The 21,699-nt window shown below is 48.0% G+C and overlaps 1 protein-coding gene across 7 annotated transcripts in view; it reads right to left on the bottom strand.

Moving 5' to 3' along the window:
• Positions 1–21,699, bottom strand: part of PALD1 (phosphatase domain containing paladin 1) — a 103,506-nt gene that overhangs the window by 9,155 nt on the left and 72,652 nt on the right. For 6 of the 7 annotated variants that reach the window (XM_074374150.1, XM_074374153.1, XM_074374148.1 and 3 more), the window contains 2 exons: positions 20,807–20,962; positions 17,665–19,429 (listed from right to left, as the gene is read on the bottom strand). The exons of the other annotated variant lie outside the window; for it this stretch is intronic. In XM_074374150.1, coding sequence (XP_074230251.1) covers positions 19,277–19,429; positions 20,807–20,962 — 309 coding nt within the window. In that variant the 3' untranslated portion in view covers positions 17,665–19,276. Of the gene's footprint in view, positions 1–17,664; positions 19,430–20,806; positions 20,963–21,699 lie in introns of those variants that run through there. 7 annotated transcript variants of the gene reach the window in all.

The raw sequence follows: 21,699 nt of genomic DNA, 5'->3' as shown, positions 1-21,699 counted from the left end.
CCTCATGCCACCTGCCACTCACTTTTTTTTTTTGGATAAAATATACAGAGCATAATATTTGTCATTTTAACTATTCAGAAGTGTACAGTTCAGTGGCATTGAATACATTCACAATGTCATGTAAGCATCACACCTCTCTATACCTAAAACTTTTTCATCCTCTCCAACTAAAACTCTGTGCCCATTAAACAATAACTCTGCCCTCCCCCTAGCCTGTGGTAACCTCTATTCTATTTTCTGTCTCTATGAACTTGCCTACTCTAGGTACCTTGGACAATTGGAATCATACGGTGTTTGTCTTCTGTGTCTGGCTTCTTTCACTCCACATAATGTTTTCACGGTCCATCGTGTTGTAGGCTGTCAGGACTTCACTCCCTTTATGACTGACTAATATTCCACTCTAATGAATATATCACTGTGTATCCATTCATCCATCGAGGGACACTTGGGTTGTATCTTCCTTTCGGCTATTGTGACTAATGCTGCTGTGAACATTGGGGTACAAGTTTCTGTTTGAGTCCCTGCTCACACTTCTTTTAGACATATACTGAGGCATGGAATTACCGGGTCATATGGTATTTGTTTAACCTCTTGAGAAACCACCAAACTATTTCCTGTAGCCGGCTGCTGGCTTCTTAGCTAGCCTCTGCCTTGACCTTCCTGAGCCTACCTTCCCATCTCTGTCAAACCAGGACTTGACAAAATCCAGCTCAGCCCTCTAGCATTAGGGAGACCATCCTCAAACTCATGGCAGGGCCATCGTGACTCCAAGCCTTCCAGGCATCAAGGACACAGCCCTGCCCACCACTCCGCCCTCCCCCTAGAGCTCCCCTCTAGAACAACGGCCCTGGGGTGGAGTTGGGGAGGCAGTGAAGAAAGCTGAATGGGTGGGTGCTGTCACTGGGTCTCGGCATTTTCCTGTCCGGTGCTGTCTTATTCTATCTTGCTCGTCACCGCCTCCGTGCCCCTAGCAGGACCTGGCAAGTGCTCAGTCTACACTGCTGAATGAATGAATGAATGAATGTTGGCATATATTCCCAGGACAACAAGCTGAAGCGGTGGGGGGAGACAAGGAGCCTGGGGAGGGTGGGAGAGCAAGCATGGAGCCTTACTCCGAGGAAGGAGGGCTGGGAAGAGCTGAGGCTGGGCTGGAGGGATGGCCTCAGCTCCTCCCTCCTCACTGCCCCTCCTGCACCCAGAAAAGCCAACTCCACCCCAACTATTCCCCATTTTACCTCCAAACAATTTGAGACCCACAAGGTGGGGAGCCAATATTTGGGAGAAAGGGTATTCCGACCAGAATCAACCAAGGTGCCCCTGCCCTCGGGCATAGGTGCCTAAGAGGTACAAACCTACAATAAATGCAAGGTGAGGATGGGACTTGGGGGTTTACAATTTGCTTTTACCTTTATTGACTATTTCTTAAGTGCCTACTGTGAAACATGTCATGTGTAAAAATGCATGATTTCATTTACTTTTCCTAAGAGTCCCACTTTACAGATGAGTAAACTGAGGCTAAAAATGTTTGATAACTTGCCCAAAGCCCCCCAGTTGCTTAGTCCCCCAGATACTGGGAAAGGTCAGATTCGAACCAAGGGTTCTGCTGCTGATGGCCCTAGGTATGTCTTGCTCCTAGCCCACACCCCACCCCCTCAGTCTTCCCTGGGCATCTGCCCCTCAGCTACTGCAGACTGAGGCGGTGCCTGGATGCCCTCCTCCCCTCCCTGCCAGGGCACAGGACTCTCGTTAGGGCCCCCTTCTCTCTGGCCCCTGGCTTCTCCACTCTGGTCCATCTAGCACTGTAGGCTCCTAGCCCACCCTGGCCGTCCCCCTCTGTCCGCCTTAGCATTTGGAAATGACTTCCACAGCTGCACATAGCTCTCCAGGAGCTAGAATGAGAACCACACTCAGTTCTCCTCCCCGGGGCATTCACTGAGCCAGACCCCCAGCTCCTATGCCCACCCTTTGGGCCAGAAGAGGGTCGGGAAGGCCAGCTGGGAATTCCTGGGGAGCTGAAGGAAAAGTACGGGGACACATTTATGGGCATCCTTGTGTCAGACACCAAGCTTCTCTGTCACTTTAACCCCCTCAGCTGTCAGGTGGGACAGGCAAGACAAGAGGAGGACTTTCTCATGGCCATGCAGACTGGCCCAGAAGGCCCTACTCATTGGCACCCTCTCTCTTCTATCCCCAAGGGCCCTCTCCTCTCCCAGGAGGCCGGCTGCTAAGGGGGCAGCCAGTTGCTGGAGGCAGCTCAGGGGAGGGACCCAGGGACAGGACTCCAGCCTGGTTAGAACACCCCTCCCTGCCCCTTAAAGAGCAAATTGGGCAGAGAAGAAACAGAAAGCCTGTGTTTAAGCTGGAGCCAGCAGTCTAAACATAAACATCTGTTTATGATTTCATAAACAAAATAAAAGTATGGTTTGCTAGACCAATTCACAGGGCAAATGACATAGCAGGGGATTCTATAACTTTTTTAAGAACCCAAACTGCTTTCAAGGCCTTCAGAAACCATCTAAAACCATGTAAATGTGCTTATTAAGCAAACCATGCAAATTAGTTTATAAACCAGGAGTAATCCCTCAAGATTCTTATCTGGTATTTAAGCAGGTGCTGCAGGGGCCCCAGCTGGGTCAGACAGTAGCTTATTCTTGGTTCTCATCTGTAGTGTATCTGAAAATGATACTAGAGTTTTCCTTGAAAAGGTTCAATGATTTGACGTTCTGGTCAATTCTTCCCTAATTATGTCCCCCAACTGTTTCCAAAAGGCATTTGTTTATTGTTTTGCTGTATCCACAAACTAGGCAAAGGGCTCTTTATTGGTACCATCTGGAGTGAAAGGCATTCCCACAGCCCTCCCAGACCACACGTGTGCTACACCCTTGCTTGGTACATGGCCTTCAACAAGTGGATTCCCCTCCGAGTCCTCAGTTTCTCATGTCGCCTGGACATACTAACAGCTAGATCACAAAGGGCCCCTGGGTGGGAGAGGACCTGACGTGGAAGCGCCTACAAACACGTCAGTGCAGCAGCATCAAGAAGGAGCCCTGCTGATGGGTTGGTGCCTGCCCTGCCCCAGAGCACACAGACGGCTAGGGAATCCTGCCTGCGCTGCAACAGGGGGTCTGGAGCAGGAGGGCCTCATCAACTCCTTTTAGAGATGTAGAAACTGAGGTCCCAGCAATTGTCAGGCACGTGCTAGATGCTCCATAGCACCTGTCACTCAAACATTCAGGAATCAAAACTATAATGAGGTATCAACTCACACCAGTCAGAATGGCCATCATTAAAAAGTCCACAAATGGTAAGGGCTAGAGAGGGTGTGGGGAAAAGGGAACCCTCTTACACTGCTGGTGGGAATGTAGTTTGGTGCAGCCATTATGGAAAACAGTATGGAGAGTCCTTAAAAAACTAAAAATAGACTTACCACATGATCCAGCAATCCCACTCCTGGGCACATATCCAGAGGAAACTCTAACTTGAAAAGGTACATGCACCCCAATATTCATAGCAGCGCTATAAACAATAGCCAAGACATGGACGCAACCTAAATGTGCATCGACAGATGACTGGATAAAGAAGTTGTGCGCGCACACACACACACACACACACACACACACACACAATGGAATACTATTCAGTCATAAGAAAGAATGAAATAATGCCATTTGCAGCAACATGGATGGACTTAAAGATTATCATAGTAAGTGAAGTAAGAAAGAGAAAGACAAATACCATGTATCACTCATATGTGGAATCTAAACAAAAGACACAAACTTATTTACAAAACAGAAACAGACTCATATACATAGAAAACAAACTTATAGTTACCAAAGGGGAAAGGGTGAGGAGGGATAAATTAGGAATTTGAGATTAGCAGACACAAACTACCATATACAAAATAAACAAGAAGGTCCTATATTCAGTATCTTATAATAACCTATAATGGAAAAGAATCTGATAAAGAATATGTATGTATATGTATAACTGAATCACTTTGCTGTACACCTGAAACTAACACAACATTGTAAATCAATTATACATCAATTAAAAAAAGGAAGAATTGCTAAAGGAAGGAAGGGAGGGAGGAAGGGGGGAAGGGAGGGACAGAGGGAAGAAGGAAGGGAGGGAGGGAGGGAGGAAGGAAGGGCGAGACGGACACTCAGGAGACTCTACTGTATGTGGAGCTGCAGGGACACAAGGACTCCCTACCCGCAGCCTGCTGTGCTGGTCTGCTGCTCTCACCTCCCCGCCAAGAGACCCATTCCTGGTGGGGCCAACGTTCCTCCTGAAAAATCTATGAAGCCTCAATCCTGCCTGTCCTCAGCCAAGGAGAGAGTGGGTCTAGCTGGAGACAACGCCAGCCAGGTCCGTTATAGGGGAACCCATGGCAGAAGGAACAAGGGCCTGTCCCAAACGCATCAGCCTAGTGCAGGAGGGAGGACGCAGAGCCCTGGGCAACCCGAAGGGAGTGGGGCCATCTCACAGGCCACAGCCCCGCGCCCACCCAGTGCTGCCCTTCAAAGGGGGTAGGAGACAGTGGGTTGTTTTGGCCACTCAGAGCCTGTATTCTTCAAATTCTCACCCAAAACCCTTGTGAGGAAACTTAAGTCCATGGACAATGACATCACCTCCCCATGTGACCCGCATTCATTCCCATCTCACAAGCCCAGGAAACAGCCAGTGGCAGCTTCCCCGGTGGAAATACACCCACAGATCCAATGGAACCCACACCTGGCCAGCTCCGGGGGCGCCTTTCAGGGAGCACTCTCCACAGCCGCCAGGACACAAGCTGTTTAGTGGCCCCTTCTCCTTCCAAAGGTTGGTCCACACTGACATTTTCAGTCAAGGGCAAAGTGAACCTAACAAGGACCACGTAGTGAGTTAAAGCTACTTCATCTAACTGGAAGAAGGCCTGTCGCTTTTCTCCCGCAAAGAACTTGTCCTTCTTGTTTGGAGAAGTTAAAATTGTCCTTTTATACTACGTTAGTGTTGAGAGGGTAGTTCATTTCTTTTGAATGGGCCAATTTTGCAGAAATTTGCATTCTAATATTCTTTGGAAAATTCTATTTGTCTCTTCAATCAAAAGTTGGGGAACCTCTGGAGAGAACACATAAAGGAACCCCCACTCACTTTGGGGGTCATGATTTTTGTATCTCAGAGCCTAATGTAAACTCTGGATCCTCTCCTGAAAAAAGTATATAAACACAATTTCAGACAATTTCAAGCCTCTGAAATCCATGGAACCCTCTGTGAAGAAGGAAGACAGGCGGGCTTGGTGGGCACCCACACGCCAAGAGAGGTTCTTGGGAAACACAGTTTCTGTGGGTCTCTAGGCCTTGGATTAGTGAGTGGCACCAACCCAGATGATTGGATGGATCCGGAGAGGAAGGGAAAAGAAATCACTGGGCAGGGAGCCAGCACCCTGGCTCTGCCCTTGGCTCCTTGCATGGCCTTGGCTGTCACCGCCCACCCCAGCCTCAGAGCCCTCCTTTACTAAGTCAAGAGGTCATTCGAAGTGATGTATCAGTGCCCTTCAGGTGCCATACTTCCGCAGTGAGTGAACGGCCAGCAGTGAATGCCATGTTCCAGAAGTGAATTCCAGTAGTGTGAAAATACTCACCAAAGGTTCATTTATTCATTCTTTCAAAAAATATTTGTTGTTGGGGCTGGATTCTAGATCCAGCTCTGCCACTACTTTTTGGTCCATTCTGTAACGCGGGCAATCTCCAGGCACTTAACCTGGGAAGTGAATCTTGCTCAGGTGGCTTCCGAATGACTAGTATGGGTTCCGTGACAAGTGGGACTGAATCCAACAACTAGAGAAGGTCCTTTAACATTTGTGGTAAAGCTGGTTTGGTGGTGCTGAATTCTTTAAAATTTTTTTTAATCTGTGAAGCTTTTGATTTCTCTACCAAATCTGAATGAGCGCCTTGCTGGACAGAGTATTCTTGGTTAGAAGCTCTCTGCTGAGCAAGAAGACGACAAGGGGAAGAAAAGGGTTGCTTTTCTGGGTGAAGTGGCTGCTGGAATTTCACCCATAGCACTCACGTTTTTCGTGCTAAGTTACTGCATTGCTGTAACTCTAAATTCTCTGATTTTGTGTTGTTCTGCACATGTGTATCTATATATCTATACAAATATGTTATTATACACATACACACAGAAATGGTAATAAAGCCACACTGAAATAAAAAGAATCACCAGTAACAAACAAATACTGAAAAAAAAATTTGTTGTACCTGGAGTTGCTAGGTCCCAGGACATTCAGAAATGCACAGTTCCCCAGCCCCAAGTAGCCTCCAGCCTGTTGAGAAGGCAATGATGCAACGTCACCAGCATGGGTTTGAGGGCAGCTTGATGATCTGAATCCCAGATGTCTTAGGGAGACGACGTGAGCCTTGAGCAAATTATGAAACCTGTCTTGGTCTTATAAAACAGAGACCATAACCCAGCCTCGTCTGATTCGCAAGGCGCTGGTGAAATAATGAATGCAGTGCACCAACATGATGTGTGAAAACCACCCGTATGTGTTCTATAAATAAAATTCTCCTCCTTTCCTGGAAAATACCAAATGCCTTGTGAATTATCAATCCATCAAATAGTTACTGACAACGTTCCGTGTGCCAGGCTGCCGTAGACCCTAAGATGTGAAGACTGATCACTCGCAGCCCTTCCTTTAGGGGACTCACAAGTCAGTGGAGGTATAGACAAGTTGATGGACAACAGTGTGGAAGTGCTTTTGAGAAGTGGGCACAGGGGTACGGGGGTGTTCTCCATACAATTCGTCCAACTTTCCTGCAGTTTTGAACTTTCTCATAATGAAACGTTGGGAGGAAATGTGGGGGCACCTCATCTCGGGAAGTCAGAATCCTTTCTCTAGGTATCTTGAGGACACTTAGATCACAGACCTAAATCAAACTGAACTTGAAGCATAAGGAGCAGTGAGCTAGAGAGGAGGGGAAGGCGCACCAGGCAGAGGGAAGAGCAGAGGGAAATTCTGAGGTGTCCCTGGATCACAGTGCCTGGGCTCCCTCTTTTGTAAAATGAGGATAATACGCTTCCCTCCTTGGGCTGTCTCGGAACTGCTGGAGGTGATGACACACATGAAGTGCTGGAAAGAGGGCTGTGCTGCTTGCCCTCTGTCTTTCTCCCCACTCCCCATCTCTGGAGGTTGACTCACCCCATGGACCATGTGGCTGGGGCCCCTGCAGTCTGATGCAGGCACTGATGGAAGATCAGACAGGAGAGCAGATGGAAGACCAGAGAGAAGGCAGAAGTCAGGGCATTTGCCCCACCTCCACCAGCCCTGTGTTCAGTGATGCTGCCCGGGCTGTGGATACCCCTTCACAAACCAGTTTTTAAAGGATGGTCCCCTGAAGGTATCTGTGGCAGGCTCAAGTAACACCGTGCTGTCCCCTCACCCCCTCAGGCCTAGGGGTGGTTACCACTTCCCCCTTTAACTAGTTCCTGAGCACCTCACCATTCCAAGCTGGTTTCCTTAACCCTGCCCACATCTCTGCAAATGGTCCTTTCATTAAATTGTCTTTGCACCAGAGCTAAGGTTGCCATCCATTCTTTGCCAGGACCCTAACTGCTAACAGGGCTTGGCACACGGTGTGAGCTATTTTCTACTTTAAAAGTATGATTAAGTATACATTCTAGTTTCCCCATCCCAACCCAAAGTCCTCAAAATGTCATTAAAAACATGTATTTAAAATTCTATGCCACTGTTGAAACAAGAAGAGGTCAGAAATTTTGATGAATCCCTGAAAGATGAAGGCTTGATGGGATTGGATGGGCAAGGGATATGACAGCCCACAAGCCATGCAGGTGAATGCCTTTGAAGAGGGGGACCAGCTTTAAGGAAGCTTTCAGCTCAGAGACACCAAGCCAGGAGGCAGGAGGAAGTCTAGATTCCCATCAGGATATAGGTTGAAGCATTTCAGCAGAGACAGCTGGAGAATTTGGCTCTTCCTATGCCCCCTCAGCGGCCCAGGTCAAGTCAGGGTAGCAATGGAGTCTGCCAGGTAGTCAACTATGCTAAATAGGGCAGCATCCTAGGGCTCAGATACACCTAGCACCAAGGGCGCACCCTCGTCCAAAAGGGCAACCGTGAGCACACACTTTTGTCAGCATGTCTCATCCATCCCCAGTAGTCACCAGTCCAGGCTACACTAGGTAGGCACAGGTCTTACAAACAGGATAACCTGAAATCTCAAGACAAAGATGAGTACACAACTGAAATTTACCAACCACTGAGGAAAACCAACAATATGAAAAACAAACACCAAATTCAATAAAGAGAGACCTAACATCATAGGAAATTGAGCTAACTGAATAAGCCTTCAAACAAGAATAATTAATGTCTTTGATGAGATGAGGCTTTTAAGGCTTTTGGGCTTACCCTAAAAAAACAATGAATTGGAAATGTTACAAATTAAAAATGTGATCTGAGAGGGTGGTGGTAGGAAATACATCCACCACACATCTATTAGAATGGCTAAAGTTAAAAAGATTGACAATTCCAAGGTTGGTAGGGATGTGGAGGCACTGGAACTGTCAGATGCTGCTGGTGAAATGAAGTAGGATCCTGTGGGACAGACAACGGCCCCTTGCCTCCGCCTGCCTTTTGTCTGTAGAGAAACTTTAGCCGGAGAATAAGTTTAATCAGAGAAATAGTACAGGAACAAAGGGAATTAATCAAGCAAAACAAAATAACAACAGTTTAGTCATTAAACAAAGTCAAGAACATTTAGTTCCTCCTCCAGGGCTATAGATAATATTTTTAGCTGTATCCTTTGAGCTGTTTTGTAGATACTGAAACCCTCACCAGGTGGAAGAAGTTAACCACACAATGACCAGACTGTGCCATGACATAAGCTGCCACAATTCCGAGAACCAGCCTCAAAAATGGGAACAAACTGACCCTGGAACTAAAGATTAACTGTGCTCAAAACAATCAAGATGATGCTGATCAGACCACCTCATGACTAATTTTAAGATGACTGTCAGAGCTGACTATGCTGTTCTGCACGTAGCCCCCTCTGTCTGCCTATGCACCCCTGAAACTCTCCTTTAAAAGCTCTTGCCCCCTGATTTGCAGTGGAGGGAGTTGACCTTTGGATACAAGTGTGCCTTCCTCCCCACCCCACCCCACCGGTTGCTGGCCGCCGGAATAAAGTAAACTTCCTTTCTACCAACATGTGCCTCTCCAATGCTGACTTTTGAACAGCAAGCAGTGAGACCCGAGTTTCAGTAACACTGGTGGGAATGAAACTGTACGGAAAATAGTTTGGCAGTTTCTTAAAAAGTTAAACATGCACATACCACGTGCTTCAGCCATTCACCTCCTAGGTATCTACCCAAGAGAAATGAAAACATATGTCCATATGAAGACTTGTACGCATTCATAATAGTTGTATTTGTAATAGCCCAAACCTGGAAACAACTCAAATATCCAACAATACTTTGGATTAACTAACTGCAAGTATTGCTATATGATGGAATACTATGTAGCAATAAAAATGACAAATTGATGTACATTAAACATAGATGATTTCAAAATAATTATCCTGAGTGAAAGAAGCCAGGTAATAAAGATTACACACTGATGACTCCATTTATATAAAACTCTAAAGAATGCAAACAGATTTATGATGACAAAAAAGCAGATCAGTGTGCCTGACTGGGCATATATCTGGGAAAAACTCTAATTTGAAAAGATACATGCACCACAATGTTCACAGCAGCACTATTTACAATAGCCAAGACATGGAAGCAACCTAAATGGAATACTGCTCAGTCATAAAAAAGAATGAAATATGCCATTTGCAACAACATGGATGGACCTAGAGATTATCATACTAAGTGAGGTAAGTCAAACAAAGGTAAATATCATATGATGTCACTTAAATGTAGAATCTAAAAAATAATACAAATGAACTTATTTTCAAAACAGAAACAGATTCACAGAAATAAAAAAGAAACTTATGGTTACCAAAGGGGAAAGCAGGGGAAGGATAAATTGGGAGTTTGGGATACATAGATACAAACTACTATATATAAAATAGATAAGCAACAAGGTCCTACTGTATAGCACTAGGAACTATATTCGATATCTTGCAGCAAAGTATAATGGAAACATGCCTGGGGAGAGGGATAGGGAAGGGAATGAGGAATTACAGAGGGACATGAACAAACTTTTGGAGATGATGGATATATTCATTATCCTGATTATGATAATTTCACAGGTATATACATAAACCAAAACTTAACAAATTATACACTTTTAATATGTGCAGTCTATTGTATGTCAATTATATCTCAATAAAGTTGTTTTCTAAAAACTTTATGAACTGTAAAAAAAAGAAAAGTTTGTATTGGAGGAGGAATGTTAAAATGAACAATATTTTTCTCACCTATTTTTGTGTATGTTGGTTTATATAGGGTACCTCGGAGTGAAAGAGTAAGAGAGATACTTAATTGTTACTTGACAAATCTTAGTAAACTTTTGGAGCAATATTGTCCAGAAAATGAGAGAGTTAATGACTCCAGTACCCAGGTAAAACATCCTTTTACAATTCAGGCGTTTTCCAATTCTCTTCTTAAAACAAAATTGTAGGAGTACGTATTTGATTGGCAGCTAATAGAAAAAAACTTTTAATGTTTTGATGAGAGATCATGATGTGATTTTTGGCATTACTCAGAAAAGGTTCATAGAATCGAGTGGCATTACTACAGGAAAAATTCACCTCCATCAACTAGTTTATGTGATCACAAATTCTCAGGGCTCATCACATTTATCAGAATGAAAATTGGTTATTTGACCATAATAATTAAATGGAAAAACTTACAAGTTGACCAAGAAAAATATGTGAGATAGTCATAAACATTAAAGTTGAGAAGGAAGACAAACATAGATGCAGAGGAGGCTTTTAAGTATTTAAGAGAATATTACATATGATTTTACTCAAGATTTGAAAATCTTGACAGATGCCTATGTGCTATTCTGGGAAAATGTTGCAATGTTTACCAAAATAAATGCAAGAAAAAGCAAAAGAGTAATACATATTTAAAAAATTAAAAATACATTCAAGATTTTTTAAAATTAGGATGGAAAGTCAGAGATGGTTACTGGAAGATGAAGATGAAACTTGGCAACTCAATAAATAACGTGGGGTCAACTGGGTATCCGTTGGGAAAAAATAAATCATATTCTCGACCTCAAGTCATTCACAAACATTTATTCGAGGTGAATTAAAGAACAAAACATAAAAAAAAAACATACTACACAAGTGATCAAAGAAAACAAGGAAATGGATAAATAACCTTGTGTAGGGAAGGTCTGCTGACACAAGACACTAAATACAAAATGCAAAAACTTGACAAAATACACTCCAAAAGAATTACAAGACTAAATAAACTGGGAGAAAGAACTGGTTGTATATTTATCTGTATGTCTGTCTGTCTACCTCTGAATGAAACAGGTTGTATAAAAAATTTATCAAAAAGACAACCCAGTAGTAAAATAAGCAAACACGTAAGAGAGCAAATCCAAATGGCCGATAAACATATGAAAAGATGTTCCATCTCATTAGTGATTGGGAAAATCACATTAAGATAAAAATGAAAGACTTTTTTTCCTTATTGGATGGGCAAAAATTAAAAAGACTGGTGACCTCAAATGTTGGGACAGGAATAGAGAAATGGGTGTTTTCATAAATAATTGGTGTTTAATTCAGCCCAGAAGATGGCCTCATTTAGTTCAAGGAAAGAAAGAAAATTACTTTTGGATAGCGAGGCTACGCTGTCACGTAGGGCGTGTTGATAAGTGAGGTGGGCAGATAGTAAGAAACAATATGCTAAGGGGAGGCGCAAAATGAAACTTAAAAGACCCCATCACAGATAATCTACCAGAGTGACTCATAGGAAACAAGCTCTTCTTGTGGGTGTCGAGGGGAACCTCTTGAAAGCACATAGGGGTTTGAAAAACATTGAGTCCGAGAACCACAAGACCTTGAGGGAGGGTTTTCAAAGTAATTCTTTTCCCTCAACGCACCCCCACAACCTGCCCCTGGGGCACGATTCTGGAAAGATCGACATTTCTACCCACCCACCCCCCATTATTGAAAATGTCAGAGAGGATTCCAGCACCCAGAGCTGGCGCCAACATCCACCTCTGAAGTGAGCACAGGCTTGGAATCAGACCCTCTCTGGGCACACAGATCGATGAGACAGAACAGAGAGCCCAGAAATAAACCCATGCACCTACGGTCAGTGAATCTTCGACAAAGGAGGCAAGAATATACAATGGAGAGAAGACAGTCTCTTCCCTAGCAGTATGGAGGGTCCTCAAAAAACTAAAAATAGAGCTACTGCATAATCCAGCAATTCCACTCCTAGGTGTAGATCTGGAAAAAACAAAAAACACTAAATCCAAAAAACATGTACCCCAATGTTCATAGCAGCACTATTGACAATAGCCAAGACATGGAAGCAACCCAAGTGCCCATCAGCAGACAAATGGATAAAGAAGATGTGAGATCTATATAGAGAGAGATATGCAATGGAAAAATACTCAGCTGTAAAAAAAAAAAAACAGTGAAATTCTGCCATATGCAGCAACATGGATGGACCTAGAGAGTATTACGCATAGTGCAGTAAGTCAGACAGAGAAAGACAAATACTGTATGACATCACTTATATGTAGACACTGAAAAATACAACAAACCAGTGAATATAACAAAAAGGAAGCAGACTCACAGGGAACAAACTAGTGCTTACCAGCGGGGAGAGGGACGGGAGGAGGGGTAATATAGGGGTAGAAGCAGAAGGAGGCAGGAAGAGCAGCAAGAGCCTGCAGACCAGCACACAGGCCTGACGCCCATGAAAGGAGAGAGGGAAGGAAGAGCCCCACGCTGACAGGAGGGTCTGAGGAAGGCTCAGCCAGACCAATGGGGGAGCCCCATGCAAGGCTGCCACAGGCAGAAACAGCAGGGCTAGTGGCTCAAGAGCCCTGCCTGCCTGTCATCCTCTGGGAGAGACCAAGCAGGGAGCGTGCTGAAAAAGGGAGTGCGGCCTTGGCATGTGTTGGATCAAAACTGCAGTGGCTGGAGGTGTGTCAGCTGCACTTGCAGGAGGCTCTCCTGAGGGGAGATCAGAGCAGTGCACCCCCCGGATGCTGCACAAGGCCTCTGGAGCTCCCTGGACAGTTTTCTAGTTCCCAGCCCTAGTTGTCCCAAGACCCTATTGCATCCCAGTACCAAGGGTCCCAGGAGATCCTTCCAGTGACCATGTTTTTATCATGCCCTTTTTTGCTTAGCTGGGACAATTTTCAATAACATGCAATCCAAGTTTTGACTAATACCTGCACAAGGATATGTGTTTGAAGATGTTCTCTGAAGTATTGCTTATAAATCTGAACATTAAAAAATAACCCAGATGTAAGGTTGTATGTCTGGATAGGGGTCTGGGTTACACAGGTGTATGCGTTTGTAAAAACTCATCAAATGGTACACTTAAAGACTCATGCATTTTTGGGGTAGGGAAATTTTACCCCAAAAGAATAAAAAATTAGTGCACAACAACAAAGTAACCTAGGTGCCCTAGAATAAAAGAGTTGGTTTATTGGTTTTCAAAAGTATTAAGTATTCGTACAATGAAGTGTTATCCAACAAAGTCTCAAAAATCTCTCAAAGGCTAAAGTCACAGTGTAATGCGTATATATGTGTATATACACACACACACACACACACATTAGAGAAAGATTTTATATATATACAAATGTTTCTAAATATATATAGAGAGAGAGTGATTGATTTCTTATAATAAATTGGCTCACGCAATTATGGAGGCTGGCAAGTCCAAAATCTGCAGAGCTGATGTCCCAGTTCTAGCTCCAAGGCCACAAAGGAGGAGAATTCTCTCTTATCCAGGGAAGGATCAGGCTATTATTCTAGTCAGGCCTCCAACTGATTGGCTGAGGCCCACCCACATTTGAGAGAGCAATCTGTTTTGCTTAGTCTACCAATTTAAATGTTAATCTCATTCAAAAGCATCTTCACAGAAACATCCAAAATCCTTTTTAACCAAACATCCAGGGACCCTGTGACCCAGTCAAGTCAACACATAAAATGAACTATCACAATGTGGTAAATGAAAAGCTAGGATAATAAAACTTTCTGGTCCTAGTGTCATAAAGCCCTGCATGAATGCACTGTGCTCATACAGAAGACATAGCATAGACATTGTATGTATACTCAGAGACTAAAACTACAAGGAAACAGACTGAGATGTTGAACATGGTTTTGTGACTTGTGAGACTGTCCATGGTTTTTGTTTTCTCCTTCTGTTTGTTTTCCAAGCTCCCCCTGGTTTGAGTAAACCTCCTGTCTCCTATTTGACCTTTGCTTCCTTCTCTGTAAATGGCATAATCCTGGACTCCCGCCCGAACGTAAATACAATAGTGAATAGCACAGGACCAGGCACCCAGAAAGTGGCCACCAGACCTTAGCACATGTCCTGTCCTGCCTCCTTTAGGCCAAGGGCAGAGGGAGAACGGCTTTGTCTCATTTTCCCTTGGACCATCTCACATCAAGAGGGGCCAGGACCATCCTGCTATTTAACAAGCAGGGAAGCCACCCCAGGAAGGCAATGCCTGGCCCCAGCCCCCAGCAAACTCTAGAACTCAAGTCACCCTGGAGCTTCCTGACCCCCTGCTCTGTCCTGAGCTACACAAAGGCAGGGAGGTTTTCTGGAAGCCGGGTTGTCTGCCCTAATCTAACCACCACAAACGTACAGAAACGCTCTCCCAGCAGCTCACTGAGGACAGCCCGCTGCTGGCTTCCCCGGGGACACCAGCGAGTCAGCCCTTCCCAAGGCCTCTCCCTGGCCCGCCGCTCACCACCCCATGCCCCAGGCTGCCCCACACCTGCTCTGGTTGTTATAGAAGTCAACATTTTCCTAAGAGAATGGCTGCATGGGACATTAAGGAGTGACTTGGTCCTCTCACACTGGCTCCTCTAGGACAGGAGATGGACAGGGCTTGTGTATCCCCGAAAGCCAGAGGCATCCACCTGCCCTGACCCCTGGCCATGACTCCCTTCCTCACCAAAGCTTCCCTGACTTTCAGGGAGCTTGTCTCCATGTCACTACTTTGGTGACACCTCAGCTGGACCCCTCTGCTCCAGATCTCATAACGATAAACTCTGCAGAACAAAGACAATTTCTGCAGGAACACCTGCGGTGTGGAAGGCACATTCACCACATTAACTCTGACCCTACCCTACAAAATAAGTCGTTTACTCATTTACAGTTGAGGACATGGAGACTCCAAGAGGCAAAGTGACTTTCCCACAATCTCAACTGCCAGGGTACGGATGCTGAAGCCATTCTTGCTGCCTGAGCAGAGAGAGGTGTGTACACCACACAGTATTAGGAAGCCAGAGAAGCCGGCGGGGATGCTACGGCCAGGGACAGTGTGGCCAGGAGAGAAGCCCGGACACCCGATGGGCTGCTCCAGTCACAAGCGGACCTTCCATAACCAGTGGGCGGGGAGTGGGAGCGGGATCTGAGAGGATAAAGATACTGGTTGAATTTTCACAACTAGTATACCATCATGCCGTAATCGTGTGAGTAAAAGATGAACAGCTTTTTGAAAAAGAAAACCAGTGAAAAGATAGGACTGAGCTGATTCTGCAAGTGAAGCTGGGGGTCTCTACTGGCCATGGCAGGAAAGGATCAGGCAGGCAACATCTGCAGACAGGTCACTCTTCCAGCTCATCCTAAACTAGTTCTTGTGATGAGGAGAGAAATCAAAGGTCCCCTTAAAGTCCCCCTTCCACGGAGTATGGCCAGGTCCTGGAGTCCGGCCATGGGATGGGATGGTACATAGAATCGTGAAATGATCAGCCCATCAAAGCTGTAGGGTCTGCCGGGCACAGTGGCCTGACGCCAGACAGCATGCCCCTCAGCCCCGTCCCCAGGGCCCACGACATTGGTGTTTCCTGGTCCTGGGAGCTTTCTAACGAGAGAGCAACGGAAGCCAGGGCCCCAGGCTGAACTCTGGTGGTGAACCTCATCTCACTGCCCTGTCCACCAGCAGCCTGCCCCATCCCAGCTCCTGCCACTCCCAGCAGGAATGGCTGGTTCACTGTCTCTCCCCCAAAATACCGCAGGCTCCAGGAAGGCAGGGCTATCCTGCACACAGACCAGTTTTTACTTGTTGAATCTTCCCACAGCCCACATGCAGGTATCTCCACTTTGCACCCCCAGGCTTATATGCAGATCCCTGAATGAGCTCATTACCACGCACAGGTATATCCCTAAGTCAGACAAGGTCCCAGCTGGACCCTGCTAAGGCCAGTCTAGTCTGGGCATGGTGGCAAACTGGTGTGGTGGGACACCAGAAGACCCGGGAGCCTCAGGGAGAGAACGCATTATAAGAAGGGGAAGCCAGGCATACTGAGGCCACGGGCCTAGGGCACCAGGTCCCCTAGGGACAGCAGGAAGACAGGGTGACAGTTCATCCAAGAGACCTAGTCAGACTCCTTAGCTACAAGTAAGAACAGACACAAGGCCTTGTCCCAACTGAAGTTGGGGAGGGCACCGGAAGCAGCAGGGACGCCCAAGTGGCAGTGACCAGAGGTGTGGGTAAGTAGGGGACTACATCTGAGCACCCCCAAAGGGTTTGGAGACTTTGCAAAGTTCGTTAAAACTGATTGTGTACTTCCTATGTATCAGGGATAGTTCTCAAGTTTGACACGAACTCCCTCATTTAGTCAGACCAGAGGAGGTACTGACATGTGAGCCAGTACTGTCCGGGTAACTGCCAGATGCCCTCCCACAGGCTGCAGCAGGCCTGGGAACTTGGTGGGTGGACACACATGGACACACCACCCACTCCTACGTACCCTACCCAGACGCGCTCATCCCAGGCAGAGAAGTGCAGAACCACCCCACACGCTCACACTGGTGTACACACTGCTTCACTCATATTCAGAAGCCACATGGAGCATCCTCAGACTCTGCTGTGATGAAAAGTAACCCCAGGAGGCCTCCCCTCCCAGGGTGGCAAGATCACCAACCCTAATGCAGCAGGAGCTCTGGGTTCCATTCCGACCGCCCCTAGTTGACCTTAGAAGAACCCAGAGGGTCTTAACCTCATCAATCTGGGAAAGCTTAGGGAGAAGCCTGGAGTCAGGACTCTCTTTGCCTCACTCTCCCTACTGCCTCTTTACACACAAATTTCTCAGTGCATCTGTGTTTAAGCCTTGAGGGGCATAAAGGGACCAAAAGGAGGCTGCAGGGATGAGAAAAGGAAGCAGAGACTGAAGTGCACCCTCCTTCATAAACCTTGAAATTCCATTTTGCTCCATTTTCCTAGATATATCAGTCCTTCGTATTTTAGTGTGAATTAGCCTGTTATATTGTTTTCTTCATGGAGGGGCTCAGCATAACAACCCTGGGCATCCAGAGTGAGATGGTCAGACATGATTAGGGATGTGAAGAAAGGAGAAGGATGTCTGGAAAACTCCATCTTCTCTGAGAATTACACACACTAAGGGCAAGTGCTCTCGGTTCACTCTGCCTTCCCACCCCTACTCTGAAAGAGCACTTCTGTAACGCCCGCCCCACACTAAAGACACCAGCAGCTAGGCGCACTTCACTTTCAGCTGTTTTTAATGCTCAAACGCTATGTACAAAAAAAAAAATCACGAATGAATCCTCACAACACCCCTGTGAGGTAGGTAGGCAAGTATTATTCTCCCATTTTGCAGATGGGGAAACTGAGGCAGAGAGGTGAAGTGACCAGCCAGTAGTCCCAGCACAGTTAAGTCAGACCAACCATGAGAACAGGAAAGATCCCTCCCAGTTCAGCCCTGATCTCTGACCCCTCATCTAGACCTTGTCTGCAAAGAAATTAAAACTTTTTACTACATGCAGAAATAAAACCAAAAACAACAACAAATCTGAAAAGGTAGTGAACAGACATACAGTAGATTTGCAAAATAATTCAGCCAAGATGGTCAAATATTTTCCAATACTAGGTAGATGTCAACAACTCTGGCCGCTTCTCCCCTTTTCAAATATCACGACCAATGATACATCACTTGTTTTTCTGCACAAGTGCAGGCGTCAAACCAAGAGAGATATCCCTGGCCCCAATGAGCCAAGCCAGGTGGACAGCGTACACACTGTTCATCCTGTGTTTTGGCAGACACCAGTCCCCAGACAGCCACAGACTCAGCTCAGTAACACCTGCCTCTCCTGCCTCTCCGAGCATCCTTCCCATTGTTTGCACAAAGCTGGTCCCCGCAGCTGCTAACTCAGCAGTGCTTGGCCCCTTCTGCTCCCACTGGGAGGCAGCTCAAGGATGCTCAGCAAAGACGGCCTGGAATCCAAGTGCCTGCTCACACCATCCTTGGCCCACTCTCTCACACCCCACTGCTCACTCAGGGTCCCAGTAGTCCCTGGGGCCCCTGTCACAGCAGGTGAGGGCACCAGCCACGGTGGGTGGTGGGGCAGGAAGTGCTGCCCCAGACCCCTCACCCACGCTCCTAGGGAAATCAAGCTAGCCTCTTCCACAGGGCTGCATGCAGCTTCTGGAAGCTCCTTCCCCTGAGAAGAACTCCCTTTTGTTCTCAGCTCCTTGGAAACCTCCACAGTCCTGCCAGCCCAGGAGAAGAGGGCAAAGGAAGGAGAAGTAGAGGCTTCTGCCGGACCCACTGGGCACGTCGTTGTTTTTCTCAAAGTCTCCAGGCTGGAGACGGGACATGAGAAGCAAGAGAACTGGGTAGAGCTGCCTCTAAGGTAACAGATCCACCCCAAGCGCAGTCCACTCCCCCAGGGAGCCAGGGGCCCTGAGGGCAGTGCTCAGGCAGCAAAAAGGGAGAAGTCAAGTGGGAGAGCAGCAGCAGGAGAGAAAGGTACCAGCACTGGCCAGGGCTGCTCCGCGCCGGGGGCTGTCAGGACCACTCAGGGGGAGAGGAGAGGGCAGGAGTGGTGTGGAGCTTTGTTTGGCAACTCAGAGAGTGAGCTCCTTGTCGGGGAGTGAGCTCCTTGCCAGGTTGATGCCACACCGGGCCTTCCTGCGGGCCATCCACCCACCTGCATTTACAAGATATCACTGTGTGCTAACTGTCCTAGAAAAACTCTTTCAAAAAAAGGGTCCCCACCCCACCCTAGTCGCTCTGGGAAGCTGAGGAATCGTTTCTCAGGGCCACTCCCAGTGAAGAGCACGGGGCACCCCCAGCCCCCTGGGAGGCGGCGCATCCTATAGGAAGTCCCCTGCGGCGGAGGGCTCGGGGCTGTGGCTCTGCTCCTGCCACCGGCAGCGCAGCCGGGAGAAGGGCTGGTCCTCCACACTCTCGAGCTCGGGGAAGCCCAGCTGGTTGAGGATCTCGTAGACGCCGGCCTTTGCTGACACCTGGGGAGGACAGCAGAGATAGACAGTGTCCTAGGGGAGGGAGGATGTCATTTGGGTCCCCTGCCCCCCTGCACCACGCTGTCCTCCTGTCACTGGGTTCTGTGAACACAGGTCAGTCTGGGGCTCAGCGCTGCCTCCCACCAGCTCAGCGACCTGCACAGGTTGCATTTTGATTATATTACGTACTCTGAGCTTCCGTTGCCTTACAATGGGAGGGAAGTCTCCACCTCCCAGCACCAGCGCAGGGGGCTGGCTGCAAAGCACAGAAAGCACTGGGCAGGAAGTAAGAGGAGAGCAGTGCAAAAGGCCAAGCACACCCTGTGCCTGTGCAGCTCGGATACTCCCTTGGGGACACTCAGGGGCAGAAGCCCAGCTGCTCCGGGCATTACAGCTAGGGCCCATGGGGAGTGCTGGGGAACACAGCGTGGATGCAGGAGCCAGCAAGAACCCTTTGGCTGTGAGTTTTGGTTGTAGGTCAGGCAGGCCCACCATGGGTCTCAGCTCAGGCGGGCTAGCTGGGGCCTACCGGACACTCTCGACACAGCCCTGTGGCCCAGCGGCTGGCTGGTGAGGTCAGCAAGGGCCAGTGTCCCAGCGGAGGGGTAATTACAGGCCACTTTGCCAAAAAGGGAAGGAGACCTTCCTCCTGACCTAGAGGTGCCGAGGCGGCAGCTCTGCCTCTAAAACTAGCCAAGTCGGGTGCAGATTCCAGAAGAGCCAAGCAGAGAGGGATGGAGGAGGAGGCACAAGAGGGCGGCATCTTAGGTCAGACACGGTGGGCTTTGGAGCCAACCAACCTGCTCTCACACTGACCGTGAGCAAGCATTTAACCTCTCTGCACTCAGTCCCCTCCTCTGCAGAATGGGGGAGTAATGGCCGCCACGTACTGCAGCCCCACGTACACATGCTCCAGCAGACGGCCGGCACGTATCTCATGGGATCCCCACCACAGACTTCCGAGCAGTGCTGACTGTACAAGCGTTATCTCTACCTTAACGCTGAGGACAGCAGGTCAGAGGGGTGAACTGTCTTGCCCAAGGCCATGGCTGGAAGGTGGCAGGGGAAGCTGGAAGGCCCCAGGTGAGGGATGAACACAGCAATGGGCACAAAGCGCCCAGGTGACGCTGGCCTCAGGGACGCACGGAAAAGGAGCCCAGACCAGCGCCCGCCCAGTCCTGCCCCCACGCGCCTGTCTCCCCTCCCCTCATTCATTCGCTCACTGCCTGCCAAGCGCGGACCCTGTGCTGGGGACCCACAGCCAAACAAGACAAGATCTCAGCCACAGGGACGCCCCCTGTAGAGAGGGGTGAGAACACTGCCTGTCCCTGTCTGTCCCCGAGGAGGACGCACAGGGCAGTCTCAGCCTCCCGCCCTCACCTCCCGCATCCAGGTGCTGAACGGCCTCTGCCAGGAGCCAGCCTTCTCCAGGTGGAGGTAAGCGTTGAACAGCACCAGGTAGATGTAGCGCTCCAGGTACTGCAGGCTCCGCAGCTGCAGCCTCCGGGCCTCCTGCTCCGATCTGGCTGCTTTAGCCTGGAGGACGGCACAGGGCGGGGTCAGGGTGCGGGCCCTCCCCTCCCTGGGGCCGCCACCCCATACACACACCCTACACACACAATCACACCCCCCACACACATGCCACTCACACAACCACACCCAGTACACACACCCCACACACACAAGCCGCTCACACCCCACACACACGCCACTCACACCCCATACACACTCCCCACACAATCACACCCCACACAGTCACACCCTGTACACACACCCCCACACACACCCAACACAATCACATCCCATACACACACGCCACTCACACCTCCCACACGCACCACACACACACGCCACTCACACCCCGTACATACACCCCACACACACACACCACTAACACCCCACACACACCCCAAACACACAATCACACCCCACACACACACACACCCACACACAGTCTCACAATCACACACACCACACATACACACACACCCCACACACAATCACGCTCTCACAATCATACCCCACACACAATCACATTCTCACAATCACACACACCACACACACACCCCAAACACACAATCACACCCCACACACACTCTCAAATCATATACACCACACACACACCCCACTCTCACACGCCACACTCACACACCCCACACATACTCACATACCCCACACACTCACACACCCCACACACACTCACATACCCCACACACTCACACTCTCACACACACTCATAACACATACTGCACACACACTCAGACTCACACACT

The sequence above is a fragment of the Camelus bactrianus genome, chromosome 11, assembly GCF_048773025.1.
Source record: "Camelus bactrianus isolate YW-2024 breed Bactrian camel chromosome 11, ASM4877302v1, whole genome shotgun sequence".
NCBI classification, from domain to species: domain Eukaryota; kingdom Metazoa; phylum Chordata; class Mammalia; order Artiodactyla; family Camelidae; genus Camelus; species Camelus bactrianus.
This window is presented reverse-complemented; position numbering and strand designations above follow the sequence as displayed.